Below are 15,859 nucleotides of genomic sequence, written 5' to 3' on the forward strand. Positions count from 1 at the left end.
GCTTATGTATGTGGGCTTTTTTTTTTTTTGCCTTAAAACATCTAAAAAATTTTAAATTGACATATAGTGTTGTATAAGTTTAGAGTATAAACATGTCAGTTGACAGATGTGTATGTTGCAGTGTGAATGCCATTATAGCACTAGCTAAGCCCTCTGTCAGTCACACAATTACTTTTTTGTGGTGAGCAGTATCTCCTCTCTTAGCACGTTGGATGCTTATAATACTCTACTTTTGCCCATATCACCATACCGTATTTTTAGTTCACTGCAGCCGTATTTGCATTAGCCAAGACCCAGAAACCAACCAAGTGTCCAATATATAAAGAAGATATATACATAAAGAGACACACACACCATATCTTATGCATACATATGCATACGTATGTATACATACACACATTGGAATATAATTCTGCCACCGGAGAGAAAATCCTGCCATTTGCAACAACGTGAACACCTCTTGAAGGCGTTAGTGCCAAATAAGATAATGTCAGCAAAGAAATACTGTTACGCTATCATGTGAAATCAGCAACAGCCACCCTTGTAAAAACAAGTAGAATGGTGGTTATGAGGGGCTGGGAGGTTGGAAATAGGATCGATGTTGTTTAAACACAGGAACTTGAAACTGGTGGTTAAGTCCTGAAAATGAGCTTACATTTGGTGAAGGACCTACAGCTGGGCCCACTCAGGGTCAGGCTTCCACATGGGGCAGGTGGGATCATGGTGTTTGGGGATTGCTGGAAAAGCCCCTGTGAGGATTCTGGAAATCAAAGTTGTCGTGTTTGACATTTTCAACATTAAACATTTCAGCAACCCTTGCCTCAAAATGCAGAGTAATACTTGTCCTTTTGACTTACGTATTGGCGAAGGAATCACATAGGAGCTTCCATGAATTCATTACCGGTTTTAGGTTCATATTTTATAATTTCAAACAGCGATGTACAGTAGAAAAGTCATCAGAGGGGTGCACCTGGCCGGCTCAGTGGGCTAAGCATCTGCCTTTGGCTTGGCTGGTGACCCCAGGGTGCTGGGATGCAGCCCTGCTCAGCGGGGAGCCTGCTCCCCCCACCCCCCGGCCCTTCCCCTGCTCATGCCCACTGGCTCTCTCTCAAATTAAATCTTAAAAACAAAAAAAAGGGAAAGCAGTCAAAGGTGTAAGCCATTGTCCTATTTCTAGCTAGTGCCTGGGGTGAGGGGGTCTGCAGGGTCCTCAGTCATCTCTCAGGCCCACCAATTAGGCAGAGGGTAGGAGAGCCGAGTTCGCATCAGCTCCTTTTAAAATGCACGTAGCCGCGGTAGGAGCAGCAGCTTTAGCTGTGGCAGTGACCCACGCCTTCCAGCCTATCCGCCTGCCCCGGGAGGAGGCTAAGAGCTAGACAGCTTGGGAAGGGAGCTTGCTTGGGGAAGGAGTAATCCGAGGTCACACCGCAAGGCCACTAGGCTTGGGTAGTAGAGCAGAGACGGGGATTTCAACTTGTCTAGTAGTCTTGGCATCCAGAGTTGGAGTGTAGGTCCACGCCAGGAGACGGCGTGGCTGACTCGAGGAGCTTGTGTAGAACACCTGGGCCCTCGAGGAGCTTGTGTAGAACACCTGGGCCCTGTTTGGGTGCGGCCATTTGAGAGCAGGTGATCTCGGGCCTCAGCGTCTCACCCATAACACAGGCCACCTGCCTCCTGGTCCCTCAATTCACAAAGACTTTAAAACCAGACCGCCTACCAGCAGGAGGGGATGTGGAGGGCAGTACCAGGAAGGAACATGCTTGGGGTCTGGTTTCAGAAGAGCAGACATGGAGGCTGGGTCCTAGCTCTGACCAAGACCTTGGGTAAGTCACAATCTTTATGAACCATCGTTTTGCTTACGTGTAAGAAGAAAACAGAGACTCTCAGGGGCCTCGAGGTCCGAAGCGCGTGAGATTCTGCGTGTTGAAGGTCCCGATAAATCTGTAGGAGGTTAGGATTCCCCCGATGAGATATTCCTTGCCTAGTCTCGTGACTGCAGTACACAGAGCCAAAAACTACATTAAGTGTAATTATCAAAAGCCTAGAAATAGTGCGAGAAGATTTGCCACATTTAAAGACCTACTAGAGCATTACCTACAAAACCACAGGGGGGTTTGACTTTTTCAGGGAGATGTAACTGGGTTTGACATACTATTTTACTACAGCTCAGCTTTTGGAAAGTTGGGTCATAAAAAGTCGAAATCAACATGCTGCAAACAATTTCTGTCCAAAATGGAGACCACTCGAGAGATGACTTTTATTGCTATCAGTATCGACTAACTCTGCAAACTTATTCTGCTGGTCGTTCACTGAGTATATATGTGTGTGTGTGTTTGTGTTAGAGGGGGAAAAATTTTTCCTCTAGCCTTCTGAGTTCTTTTAAGTGACCCTTCTACGCTGGAGCTCGTGTAGAAAAAGACCGATTAACAGGAGAAAAGCCCACAAATTTCCTTAAGTTCTACGTGACATGGGATCCTGCAGGAGCAAATGAGGACCGAAAGAAGCCGTTAAAGCTGAGCGTCTGTATGCTCGGCTCGATGAGAGGAGAGTCATGGGAAAGTAGAAGAACTAAAGGGAGCGCGCAGTAAACCGGGGGAAAGCGAAGCCTGCTCCGTCCGATTTCTCTCGCTGTCCCTCCGCTTGGGAGGTAAGGGCGCTCCTTTCCCTTCAGATGTCGGAGGACGCCTCTCACCGGAGGGTCTTAGGACTGGCTTCAGGGGAGGAGCACGGAGTCCTCTTGGACCTGCGGGTTCTCCGGTTCCTTCCGCTTTCAGGTTCGCTGTGTATGTCCTGAGCCCCGTCGGGCTCTCTCGAGCTTTACCACCTTTTGTAGGAGAATCGTGTTTGTACCGTTCGGGAAGTGCTTCTGGCGTTACAGACTAGCTTCTCTTTTCCGTGTGGCACTGTAGGTGTCATTATCTGTTATTCGCATCCTTTTAATACCTGAAACCCTCGGAGACTGGTTGATTCTTTCTAAAAGGTATCAGCCAGTTGGTGTTCGTTTCCAGATAGGAGAAGCGAACTACGGGTCTCCCCCGCGCTCCAGAAGTAAGGCAGTCAGTCCTTCCGTAAGCTGAAGTGGGGTAAAACGGAGAAAGCCATTAGCCTTAATGTATATGGAAATTTTTTTTGGTGTTCCCAGATCTCAAAAAAATAACCTCTCTTGGGCGTCTCTGCTACCTTAGGCCCTTTCTTGCTGATGGATGCACAAACTAGATCCAGATAAGCACACGGGCTCCCGGACGCAGCATAAAGCTAGGGCGGCCTGCCCCTGAGATGGGCTGGCTGTCGCTCCCGGGGACGGGGCTTGGCAGGGGCCACTGTCCCTGCTCAGGGGCCCGCTACTCCCATAGAGGCTCAGTCAGTGCAAAACAGACTCTGAACATGTCAAGCTTTTCGCTTTGCCCTTTTTCCACCCCACCCCCCCCCCCAAGGTGAAAATCCCTTTCATGTTTCTCTCAGTGAGCAAAAGCAGGTGCTGATCTAGATCCTTCAGAAAAACGCAGTGGTGTAAGGCGAACTTGGGAAAAGCGGGGGGTATCTACACTTCCATTTTGTTGTCCACCGCAGTCACAGCACAGCTGTTCTCCGGAACTCTGTTCGATTCGGGTGGCGTCGTAAGTGTAACTTGTTTTAAAGAGAGCTTTAGAGATTCACAGTTGTGGTTACAGAAGACGATTAACAGTTTTCACCAGCTTGAGCGTTGCAAGGGAGACGGGATAATTGAGAGAAGAAGGGCGGGACGAGAATTTCCCCCGCTGATGAGAAGACCTAAGTCGGGCGGTGCGACCCCCACAGAACTCACTTGAGAAGTGTTGGAGCCAAGAGACTCTGTGGAAGAAAAAAGGTACCGCGTGATGGGAAGGTTGACTGTGAGCCCGCGGTGGGGAAGGCCACAGCGCAGTTCTCCGTGGGAACGGGCTCCTCCACACGAAAGGTCTCTCTGGAGAAGTTTAAGTTTCTCAAGGTCCTGCCCAGACTGGAGGCGCGGTCTGCAGGACTGGAAATCCCAGCAAATGAAGAGGATGTGTGTGCAGCTGTATTTAAGTCCGTCCGCAATAAGAAAGAACATCTGTGGGGCCTACATGTAAGATGTCCTTGAACAGATTCAAGGACATAGCTTCTGTCTGTGCTCGATTTGTAAATACAGTTCACATCCCTGCGACCCCAGGGCGTCCTGCTTTTTCCCTCTCACTGGTCAGACTGCCCCCTGGTGCCATTCCCTGCCTCTTGCCTTTCCCTGGGCGTGTGGGGCAGGGGTGGGGGGGACCAGTACTTCCAGGGGAACAGTCTCTAGGAGCTTCCGCAGAAGGACCCGGCCCTCCTCCACCAGGACCGCACGGGGTGGGGAACATTCTGAGTCGTCATAGAAGCAGGCAACCCCTTTGATTCTGAAATACAATAAATACTGCCTTTGGGATAAGGTGTGAGAGCGCTCACTACAGGATAGTTTGAGGGCTGGCCTAGGACTCAAAGGACTATCGCGGTAGAATGAAAAGATCTGTGGGTAGGTATGAATTCTAGAACCCAACTTGCCAGAAACCAGTTGTGCGACCCAGACTGCCATGGAAACCTTCTGGATCTTAGCTCTGCCCTCAGGAGGAAGAGGGGCTCCGAATAGACGCTTTCTGGTCGGATCCTTGGAGACTCCAGGTGCCCTGAGATGCCTTGAGAGCTAGAATGTGCTGGGAGATGGGGGCAGGGCAGGTGGGGGGTTCCTGGCCAATGGCCTAGACTCTAGTTGGGGCAACCCCACTTACATCTCTTTAATGTGTACAAATTTGGAGCAAGATTTCCTTTGGTAACAGGGTTTAGCTGTCACAAATAAAACAATGTGGGGTGCCTGGGTGGCTCAGTCGGTTAAGCACCTGACTTGATTTCGGCTCGGGTCATGATCTCTGTGCGCTGGGTTTGAGCCCCGCATGGGGCCCTGCACTGAGCGGGGTCTGCTTGAGATTCTCCCCCCCGCCCCACGTCCCCACCCCACACTCATGCGCTCCCTCGTACTCACTCGCACTCTCTCCCTAAAAGAAATAATAAATCTTAAAAAAAAAAAAAATAGGTGAAAGTCCTCTCCAATGGCTCTTCTAAATGAGGTGCCTGCTTGCCGCCCCGTGGCTGTGTCCCTGCCCCATGCGTTCAGCCGGCGGCGCCCAAAGGGACTTGTGGGGCCAGTGGGGCTGACATCAGAGTGCCCTGATCGTTGGACATTCTGGAGCCTGCTGCCTAACTTTGTATTCATAATCTTCAGGGGGAGATGCTAAATTTTACAGGCTTTGGGCCCCACCAACCGTGGATCCTCCTTCACATAAGGCTTCAGCTTCTTAACGAGCAGATGCCACTGTGGACCTGTCCTAGTGAACTGCAAATTCGGTCTTCAGAAGAACAGAGCAGCCATTTGCAGTGGGGTGAGGGTTGCTTTGCGAGCTCCACCTCATTAAAAACTGGCAACACCAGCGCTGTGTTATTCCTGCTAATGAGGAATGGATGTGAAATTACAGTTACGACTCGGCTTTCATCTCCACCAACACTTTTATCAGAGCACCACAGCTCTGAGGCTAAGAACACACGCTCTGCAGATAAACGGCCTCGGTTGGGATTCTCCACCACTTCCTAGTTGTGTGACATCAGGGCACACGAGCCCACTTCTGCGAGCTCCAGCTCCTGCATCAACAAAAAGACTAACAATTCCCCGTGGAACTGTAGCGCCTGGACCTGTAGGAAGCACTCCTAAGTTTTGGTTTTCCTTATTACGTTGTTGAGTGATTAAGGCAGAAGCAGCTAGTTTCCCCAATCAGCCCCTGAGGAACACAGCCCCAATTTTTAGGTAGAGGGTCTGTGACCAATTCATATTTCAACCCTTCGTCACAGAAAAGTTTTTTGCCAGCGAGAGAAAGCCCTAGGGAACATGATTACCCTTCTTTGGTCTTTTCCCCAACCTACTCTTTTGAGCTTGGATGTGATGGCTGGAACTCCAGCAGCCATGTTGAATCATGTGGACAAGGTTTTTACCCTTGGGATGGAGGAACAGGAGCAGAAGGGAACTTGGGTCCCTGACGACTTCATGGAGTCACTATTCTAGCCTTGGACTGCCAACTCTCAGGTTGTTTTATCAAGGCAGAGTTCTCAAGTCACCAGTATGACTTGTTAAAGAGAGATTTCTGGGCCCCACTCCCAGAATTTCCAATTCAGTTGGCCTGCTTTGGAGTCTAAGAGCCTTCATTTTTAGCAAATTTCCAGGTGATGTGGATTGTGCTGGTCCCAGGACCATGTTTTGAAAGCCAGGGTTTTATGTGTTAGGGAAACACACCCTTTGTAGTTTGAACCACTCCTATTTTGGGGTATTCTATTAAAGAGGTGTCTAATACATTATTTAACTTCAGTAGCTAACTCTCCTAGCTCTGCTAAGTTATTAAGAACAGCAAACTGATTAAAATGCTCCTCAAAGTGAAACAGAGACATGGGATGAATTGCAAATTGAATTTGTAGCTTCTGCACCGTGCATTCATCAAATGAGTCCTGAGAACCTAGTACACACTAGGCATAATACCAAAACAACTTGAAGACCGGGACAATGGTTTAACAACAGGTACCTTCTCCCTGATACTCCTGTGGAATTCAGTTGAGTCAGATTCATTTTAACCAGGGTCTGCAGGAGAGTGATGAGCTAAGCCAACAATGTCCTGTCATTTAGTCTGGAGATGGGGGGAGAGACAGACAAAGGCACAGGCCTGGAGGGGTCCTGAGCGACTGCCCGACGCAGTGGTAATCAACCTCACCTACACACTGAAATCACCCGAGGAGCTTAAAAATCCTGCTGCCTGGCCCGGTCTCCCTGGAATCTGATTTCTTGGGTCTGTGGTGGAGCCTGGGTATCTGGATCATTGGAAAGTTCCCTTAGTGATTGTCATGTTGGAAACCACGGCTCTAAACTAATTCAGAAAGGTGAGATGACTGCCCCCAAGTGACACAGAGGGTCAGAGGCAGGTCTCCTGCTACCCAGGGGAGGGCTTTTCAGAGGCTTGGCTGGCCCTCAGGACCTGCCCAAGGCCGCGTGCACTGCCAGGGTGATTGTCCCTCACCTGTTATTGTCAATGACGTAGGACGTGCGGAGCTGTAAGCACGCATCTGCTCCCGGCTCGGTGACAGCTTACGGCAGCTCATCAGTTTCCCTAACAAGATTTTCCTTGGTGACAGCAAAACAAATCATTTTAATTAGCATTAGATAATGAATTTAAATGGCATTGAAGTAATTCCAAAATCTCCCTTAACTGCCCTAAATAACACCGTGCAGGAGGTGCTCTAGTGGGATTTATTGCTGAGAAATTGCTGTGCTAAGGACACAGCTGAAAGGTTTCCTTGCCTGGGATTGTTCTCGCCGGTTTTACCGTGTACAGACGGTCCGGGTAGCACCAGGGACCCGCCGAGCTGCCAGGGTTCACATGCTGGTTTGGTGTCCTTGCCCCGTATCAGGTGCGCATCTCTCCTCGCCAGCTTGTCCTTGTGATGTGGCCGTGACCCTCGGCTTGGGCAAACTGCTCACAACGGGCTCATTCTCAGTCTCCCGAGGAGTCCCTCCACTCAGAAAGTCCTTCCTTAGGCTCAGCTGAGGCGGTACCCCCGTCACTTGTCCCCTGGGTCCCAGTGCTCTGTGGGAATTCATTCCCTGCCCCTCAGTGCCGGGGGTGCAGGCAACATCTCTGGGTGCCCCGAGGGGTTTGAATAGATGTTGTGTTTGGGATGAATACGGCTGCTGTCAGCCTCTGACTGGGGAAAGAACGCGTTGTCCTCGCGGTCCTGAGAGTGCTGGGAGCGGGCTGCCCCTCCCCCTCCATTTCTGTGAAACGGGCAGTGGATAGGTTTGATTTCACCTTTTTCTGAAAGAAAAAGGGAAAAGAACAACCTTGCCAGACTCGAAGTCGTCGGGCCATCGGTACGCCTATTTTGTGAACGTGGTGTTAGTGTCTCCCCGGTCCTACTTTGATTTAGAAACCGGGGCTCTGCCTTCTAGCTCTAACTGGCCAACCCCACTGTAGACCATCCGTTCCATCCCTAGACCTCAGCCGCTTTATGGTAACGTGAGATGGCAGGAGTTACAGACTCCGAGGTGACCGTCGTCTTGCATCTTTTAAATGTAAATTTCATAAAGTGAGATAGTAAAAGACCATCATCTAATAGCTTTTCTATGGGGAAAAGTCAAAGTATGAATTTCATTTGCTGTCCACTTTGAAACAGTATTTTTTGGAATTAAAAGACTGGAGGTACTATAGTCCTATCCTGTGTTTCTTTACGTTTTGATTGCTCTGACACCAACTGCTGTGCAACTTTGAGGCTAATCACCCAGTTAGAGTTGGGTTCCATGGGTTCAAGGGCACGTTCCCCAACAAGAGTGCCCTTTCTTCAGATGCCAGCCACACTTAGGGAGTCTGCAGACCGCTGCATTTCTAACAACTGGCCACAAATTCAGAGGTTCCCACAGCACCCTCAGGTTTGATAGTTCACAGGAATGGTGCACAAACTCAGGAAAGCACTGTTCTCATGACTACAGTTTTATTACAAAGAATAGACCTTAGGACTAGCCAAAGGAAGAGATGCATAGGGCAAGGCTTGAGAGGGCCTGAACGCAGAGCTTCCTTGCCCTTTCCCAGTGAAATCAGGGCACACCATCATCTATCCATCTGCTTGTTCACCAATCAGGAGTCCTATTTCTAGATGCCTAGAGCTCTTATTGGGATTTTCTTATGTAGGCATGATGTGTGGAGTTATTGGGCATGTGACTTGATCTCAGTCTGCCTTCCCTCCCTGGGTGTTGGGCTGGCTCAAAGCCCCAACCCTCTAATCACCTGTCTTACTGGTGACCGGTACCATCCTGGGTCATTGCATCTCTTACCCTAAACTCAGGTGTGATCCAAGAGGCTCATGAAAAACAAAAATACTTTGTTACTTGGGAAATTCAAAGATTTTGATTCTTTCTCCTAGGAGCTAGGAATAATGGCTGGTCAGACTTTTTATTAGACAATGGACTGAGTCATCCAAATGTGCTTTAGAGGGAGGGAAGAGTGGGGTGCACTGTTGACCAAGCCCCCACTATTGCCATCCATCAACATGTGTCCCAAAGTGGATGTGAAATGGGAGAATTGCTTTATTTGGTCACCACTTCTTTCACAAAGTGTTGCGATGCTGGTGTTTAAATGATTGTACCCTTCATTATATTGTGTATCAGTAAATTCATGTATTTATATATGTATGTCACATGCACCAACCCATGATCTATGTTAACATGCACTATAGGGAATTTTCAAGGAGATTTTGACTAGATGTTCTTTTTGCCTTAACCCCTGACTCGAGAACCCAACTTCCACGTAGAACACTATTCTGTGCAGTGTCCCAAGGCAATTCTCCCATAGCTTTCCAGAAGTTGGGTCATCTAAATCCTGTTTGCACATTTCTGGTAACAAAGAGCTGCCTGATTTAAGGGTCAATCCGTTCCGTTGTTGGACAGCGCCATGGTTAGGTAGTAGTTTCTTATGTTGAGCCAGATCTGCCCCCTGCTCCCTGGACTCTACTCTCTACAGTCACACAGAGGACATTGTTAGAGGAGGCCTTCAAATATTTGAAGACTGATATCCTGTGTGCTACAAAGTCATCTCCCCCCCCGACAAAGCAAACATTCTCAGGTTTCTTCAACTATTTTTTGTATGTTCTTCTACATAGATGGTTTTAGGACTACCTCATCCGCCTTCCTGTAGATATTTCCTGTCTCTTGTAAAGTGCAGTGCCAAGTACTGAATACAATACTCTGAGTGGTTAATCATTTATAGCATAGATCTTGTATTTCCTGATATGACATTCTAGTCCATTAATTCAGTCATCCTGCAATTACACATTTTTAGCTTTAATTAAAATTTCTCTGCTTTTTCATAGATGAGGTAAATGTACTTGGTAAACACATGTGTCTGGAATGCCTAGCACCCATCTCCCTCTCTGCTGGTAGCATCATCATGATTTTCCTTGGGCCAGCCAGCCACTTCCCCATTCTTAGTCTCTGTACTCAGAGATGAGAGCGTAACCCAACTAAGCAATCGGCGTGTTCTGTTCCCCTTGCCGAAGTGACTGGATCTGTTGCTCAAGGTCTTAGGAAAGAGGGTCTCTCTTTCCACTGGGGTTGCCATACTGATAGAGGAACCTTGCATTACTACTGGATAAAGCCACCATGGTGGAAAGCAGAAGAGCAGGATTGCAGTAGAGGGAGAGAGACTGAGTCTTGTGACACCAGGAGTCCAGCTTCTAACTCTGTCTGAAGCCAGATCTAATGTGGACTTCACAGTTTCTTGAAATTGGTTTAAACAAACAAGCAGAAACCCCAGGGATCTTATTTTTAGTCAAGGGTCTTAACTAATACACCTATTTTCCATTCAGTAGTTCAGAAGTAAATGTTTAACAACAGTTCTTGCGGGGAAGAGAAAGGAAGGGCCCTAATTTGTAGTTGAAATACCCCCATGGACAATTACAAGCTAACAACATGATGTCAGCAACCTCCTAAGTTTTTAGAAAACTTAGCGATCACAAGGTAGCTTCGGCACACTATTGCTTCTGTGTTTGTACTCTAGTTATTAATAGAAAATTGATCAAGACTAAGTCAAAGATTAAGTTCAGAAGCCAACTAGAGAACTTTCCTCTATTGCCCAACCTGACATGGACACAGCAGTCAACACTCTGGGCAAGTCCAACAGGCTCAAATTTAGCTCTTTTTACTAACATCCAGCCCATCTTTCTACTTTGTCCATTATCATGAGAAGGTGTTGGAAATTTTATTAATGACAGGTCTTCTACATCCTTGGATCCCTGTCCTCTGCCAGTCAGTCACCATGAAAAATAAAGTCACGGTGTCATGACTTGTTCTTTTTTTTTTTTTAAGATTTTATTTATTTATTTGACAGAGATCACAAGTAGGCAGAGCAGGAGGCAGAGAGTCGGGGGGAAGCAGGCTCCCTGCTGAGTAGAGAGCCCAATGTGGGGCTTGATCCCCGGACCCTGAGATCATGACCTGAGCGGAAGGCAGAGGCTTAACCCACTGAGCCACCCAGGCGCCCCTCAACTTGTTCTTAAGGACCCATGCTGCCTCCTGAAGGTAACTGCTTTCCATTCTAAATTGCAAACCACTTGCTAAATGCTCTGGTAGGATTCTTACTGCTTGCCAGTGGTCTGTTGTTTCTGGAATCTCTCCTTCTCCCCCCTTGGAAAACATGAACATTGCCTGTGTCCAGTCTTTTCTCACTTTTATAGATTATTTTGGGTATGTGCCATGGGAGAAATCAGAAATGATCAGAGTTGGAATGTTTTCTAACATTTGTCATCTTCATTTTTGTGATTTTGCCAACATCTGTTTTCCTTCCAACAGATCGGCTTTCTTAGGGTTTTAGAGGCCTGCCTTGTATAAAGAAATTGGTGTTCTCTTCTAATCTGTTCTCCAGTCATGAGATCTGTGTCTCTCCTAGTGACGTTTGCTGTAGTCTTTTTGATCAGAAGCACACTCCCACTGGTCGAACTTTGATTTCTCTCTCCTGTGCTTTTTACCTCCATGCTTTTCACCGTCTGTTTCGTGTTTATGGATCTCCAGATAAGACCGCGCTCTCTAAACATTTAATGGGACTCCCCTTTCCCGTCCACTAGGTATTTCTTTTGAATGATTCAAATTTCCATTGTCTGTCACCATTAGATGAGATTCTCAACCCACCAAGTTTTCATGATACCCATAAGGCTGTAGTTCTCATCGTGGCTTGAAATTCCATGATCATTCCTACATGCTTTGTGCATCACTATAAAGACCTCTGAGGTCATCATCACCATAGCTAAACCCATGCTCTGTGGTTTCCTAGTTAGAATTACTGCCATTTCGTCTCGTCATTTTCATTTTGTATTTTCATCTTTCAGTTGGAGGAACTCTTTCTCAGGTTAGATGTCATGAGCTGGCAAATGCATTCGTGCTGATTCTCCGATGATGGTGATGCACCTGCACGCCTGGCCTGGGCCATGGTTTTCTCAGGGCCTTGTGAACAGCCTTCATAGCCAAAATGCTGTTCTTGGACACCATCTATGCAGCTAGCTCTTCACCTCCTAAAGCCTCCTTACTCCAGCTGTCAGGGGGCGGGGGGCTGGGTGGGTGAGGGGGGCCAAGAAAGTAAGACCTATGTCACCAAGTCCCTCTGACACTAAACCAGGAAGTGGTAATGGCATAATGGCTGTAACATTCAGAAGGGGATCATTCATTATTCCTGGGTTCTTGTTCCACACTGGCTGGTGGCTGACTCTGGGACCTTGGACAAGCTCTGGGCTTTGCTTTCCTCATCTGGTGGGTGAACAAAGTCAAGTCTGTTCTGCCCGGATCTCAGAGTCACATTTAGAGTGAAACGAGAAGATGGACATGGAAGAGATGATGAGTTGAGCATTACACAAAGGGGACAGGTGACATCATCAAGGTTTCTTACAAAGCACAGGATGTGAAATTGAGCCAGATTGTGGAGTTTCATCATTTCAACCCCTCACGATCAGGAGGTCCTGTTTCCCTGATTGAACATCACAGTGGGAGTAGAAGTGAGATTTATCAGTTTGCCGAACTCATGAATCTTCATCCAATCTTTAGTTGGCATCTCCGCACTGAACACGAAACAAGGCAGGCTTGGGACTGGTGGGGTGATTTTCATTGTAAACAAGCCTGCAGGAAACAGTGCACACTGATGAGCACTGCAATTAAACTGCTTCCTACCACTTTAAATAAACCTTCTCTCCAGTCCCGGCCTCTGGGGACAGGAGCGGGAGAAAAGGGCGAGCCAAAAATACTGGCTTGTGTTCATGTTGGTAATTTATGTTGATAACTTGTAGCTGATAAAATTAATTGCCGTCCCTCTTAGCGGGTTGTGGAGAAGGTTTGTTTAAAATCCACTGGCTACTCACAAAGTCTCAAGGAAGGGAGAGGTGCCAGGTCTGGGCCTGGTCTGTGCCATAATTCCGTACCAATTTGAAATGAAGACTAGGAATCAGGCTTTCGCAAGGAACTTACAAGATAAAGTAACCGAAATGTCCTTGATTACATGGGAATATTATTTTGTGAGTAATGGTCAGAAAGGCAAATGACTGTGAAGACATAAGGCACAGGGAATGTGTTTCCCACCTCCCGGACCCTGCGTCCTTGCCACCCCTCCCCAACCCCATGCTCAGCCAAAGGTGCCTCAGCGCCCCTGAACGATTAACCGTGGATCTGCCATCAGATCTTGACCGGCATATGTGATTTTGCTGGATAGACCACCAACATTTAAACACAAAAGCAGTAGAACAAACTGGAGAGCAAGGAGTTCAATCTAAGCATCTCCTATGTTAGCAGAAATCAGTTTTAACAACAAAAGTGACCAAAATAAATTACTCTGTCATATACAAATAAATGCAAAAAATGTAGAGGTAACCTTTGTTGCCTTGTCTTGGTTTGAGAAATGCAGCAAGGTAAAAAAGCTGTTGAGGGAAGCTGGTTTGTGGCCAGGACGGGGCCCTCGGGAAAGGACAGTGATGTCATGAAAGTTCACAGGTGGTCAGCCTTGTAAACTCTGAATCGTAATTCTGTCATGATCTAGTGAATGATTGATTTCTTAGACTGTTAACCAAGCTCCTAGAGCCCAGTGCATAAACCAGAATGTCAACTCACTGATTTGTATTATGAACCTAGGACTATCAAGCAGATCAGATCTTGTGTAAGGTCAGTTAATGAAGATTCATCAAATGTCTGCTGGGCACCAAGTGCTGTAAATACAGCAGTGAACGTGACACACAGGGTCGCTGCCCTTGTGTGGTTAGACTCTGTTGGTCTGTTCACTGTCTCTCTCTGTAGGAAAGAGACACCCAAAGTGAATTTGTGATTGGAAAGCTGCTTGGGAGCCCGGAATCAGAGCAGAGGTAGTAAGGTCAGTGACCCGGAATAGCTAGTGCCACCTTGATCGTCCTACTCTCGTAGTCCCAGAGGGTACGCCTGTCCAAATGTGGGTCTGTGGGTCCAGACTCCTTCCTCTGGAAGATGCTTGCAACAATGTCTGATTTGGGGTCCTGAATCTTTTTTTATTAACTCAATGGAGAATTTTTCTTTTTAAAAAGTAAAAATATGTTTTAAAATTTCAGAGATAACGTGATATCATCATCCCTACTGAGATGAACCACTTGATCCATTTATTTTCAATCTTTTAAAAGAAAGTCATTATATTGGTTTTTTAAAAATTGTATGCTCAATAATTCGGAGAAGTGCATAGATATGAATGAACAACCATCCACGTGTCCCACCCAGAAATACCCATCATTGGTGTTACTTGAACAACTGCCCATGAACACACACAATCTGAGAGAAATGGGGACAGCCTGTGTGGAAACAACACTTATTTAAAAATGACGTCCTGCTCTACGTGTTATTTTTAGATGAGAATAATTAAATGGAAGTTTGCCTAAATTAACAGAATACAAACAAGCAAAAAAATTATTTTTAACTATAAGACATCGTATTTCTTGAAAGATCGTTTTTTAAAAACCAGTTACAAGAAGCATTAAGAATTCAGAGGTGTTTTCTAAGTTCATGGGCCCATTTTAAACCGTGTTGATTGCTTCCCTGTTTGAAACAGAACTTTGGAACATTGATTCTTCCTTCTATCTCCCATTCTCCAAACCCCTGACTTTGTTACATTTGTTGGTTTACTTATGAACGAATGGATGCTTTTAACAACTGGCTTCCTGATGCTCACCCTTCTGTCGTGGCCACTCCCGTGCCCTGTGGGATTAGCTGCATATTTCGTGTGATTCATTGTTTAGTCCCCACTTTTGTCTTTGTGTCCTCACTGCTCAGTTCTGGATTTGTTCTTAAGTAGCTGGACACTGGCTCTGTATTGGCTGACATTTTTCATTTATTAAGGTATTTTGTTTGCTGTCTTTGTTTCTTGGAGAATATCTGGGTGGGTATAATATCACCGAGTTACACTTTCTTTCCCCCCACACTTTGTAAATACTGCTTTGCTCCTTTCCAGCATTAAAATGGAGCTGTGTAGGAGTCTGGAGACAGGTGGAATTTCAACCCTTGCGGGGGGTTGGTTTGTTTTTCTGCCTCTCTGCTTGCCTTCTTTATTTTGTGTATTCAGTAGCTCAAGAGGGAGCTCCATCCAGAATTTCTTTAATTACAGTGTGCCCGTGGATCTGAAGATGACTTTCTTTCTTATATTTTTTTAACCCATCTTCTGTTCCATGGTTTGGATTTTCCATTTCAGAAAACGAGTCACTTTGACATTGGATCACCTTTGTCTTTGTCAGTAGCTTCACTTACTGAAGTCATTCCTTTCTTTGTAATAGGTACTCATGATCAGCTCAAGACTTCCCTCTCATTGTCAGTGTGGTGTGGTCCTTTCAATTCCTTGGTATTCCTAATTCATTAGTTCTGTAGTTGGTTTGTTTTATTATCTTATCCCTGATTCTTATAATCTTGCTCTTCATACCCTTTACCTAATTTTTTAAGAAGATTTTATTTATTTATTTGACAGACAGAGATCACAAGTAGGCAGAGAGGCAGGCGGGGCGGGGTGGGAAGCAGACTCCCCGCTAAGCAGAGAGCCTGATGCAGGGCTTGATCCCAGGACCCTGAGATCATGACCTGAGCCACCCAGGAGCCCCGCCCCTTTACGTTATTTTTAGAATCCCACTTTGGGCTCTGAAACCGGTGAATAAATAAGTGACTGTATGAACATTTATTCACCTGCATAAAGGTGAGGAAATGGATTCTCCTCTGGAGCCCCCAGCAGGGACTCCGCACTACGAACACTCTGCTCTTAGCCTGGGGAAA

At 46.6% G+C, this 15,859-nt stretch overlaps 1 protein-coding gene across 1 annotated transcript in view; it reads right to left on the reverse strand.

The window, feature by feature from the left end:
• Positions 1-1,883: 1,883 nt before the first annotated feature.
• Positions 1,884-15,859, reverse strand: part of KCNV2 (potassium voltage-gated channel modifier subfamily V member 2) — a gene marked incomplete at both ends in the record, with an annotated part of 45,743 nt that continues 31,767 nt past the window's right edge. Inside the window, 1 exon segment of the mRNA XM_080819497.1 lies at positions 1,884-1,993. Coding sequence (XP_080675623.1) covers positions 1,884-1,993 — 110 coding nt within the window.

Source organism: Martes martes, assembly GCF_963455335.1.
Source record: "Martes martes genome assembly, chromosome: 12".
Classification (NCBI taxonomy): domain Eukaryota; kingdom Metazoa; phylum Chordata; class Mammalia; order Carnivora; family Mustelidae; genus Martes; species Martes martes.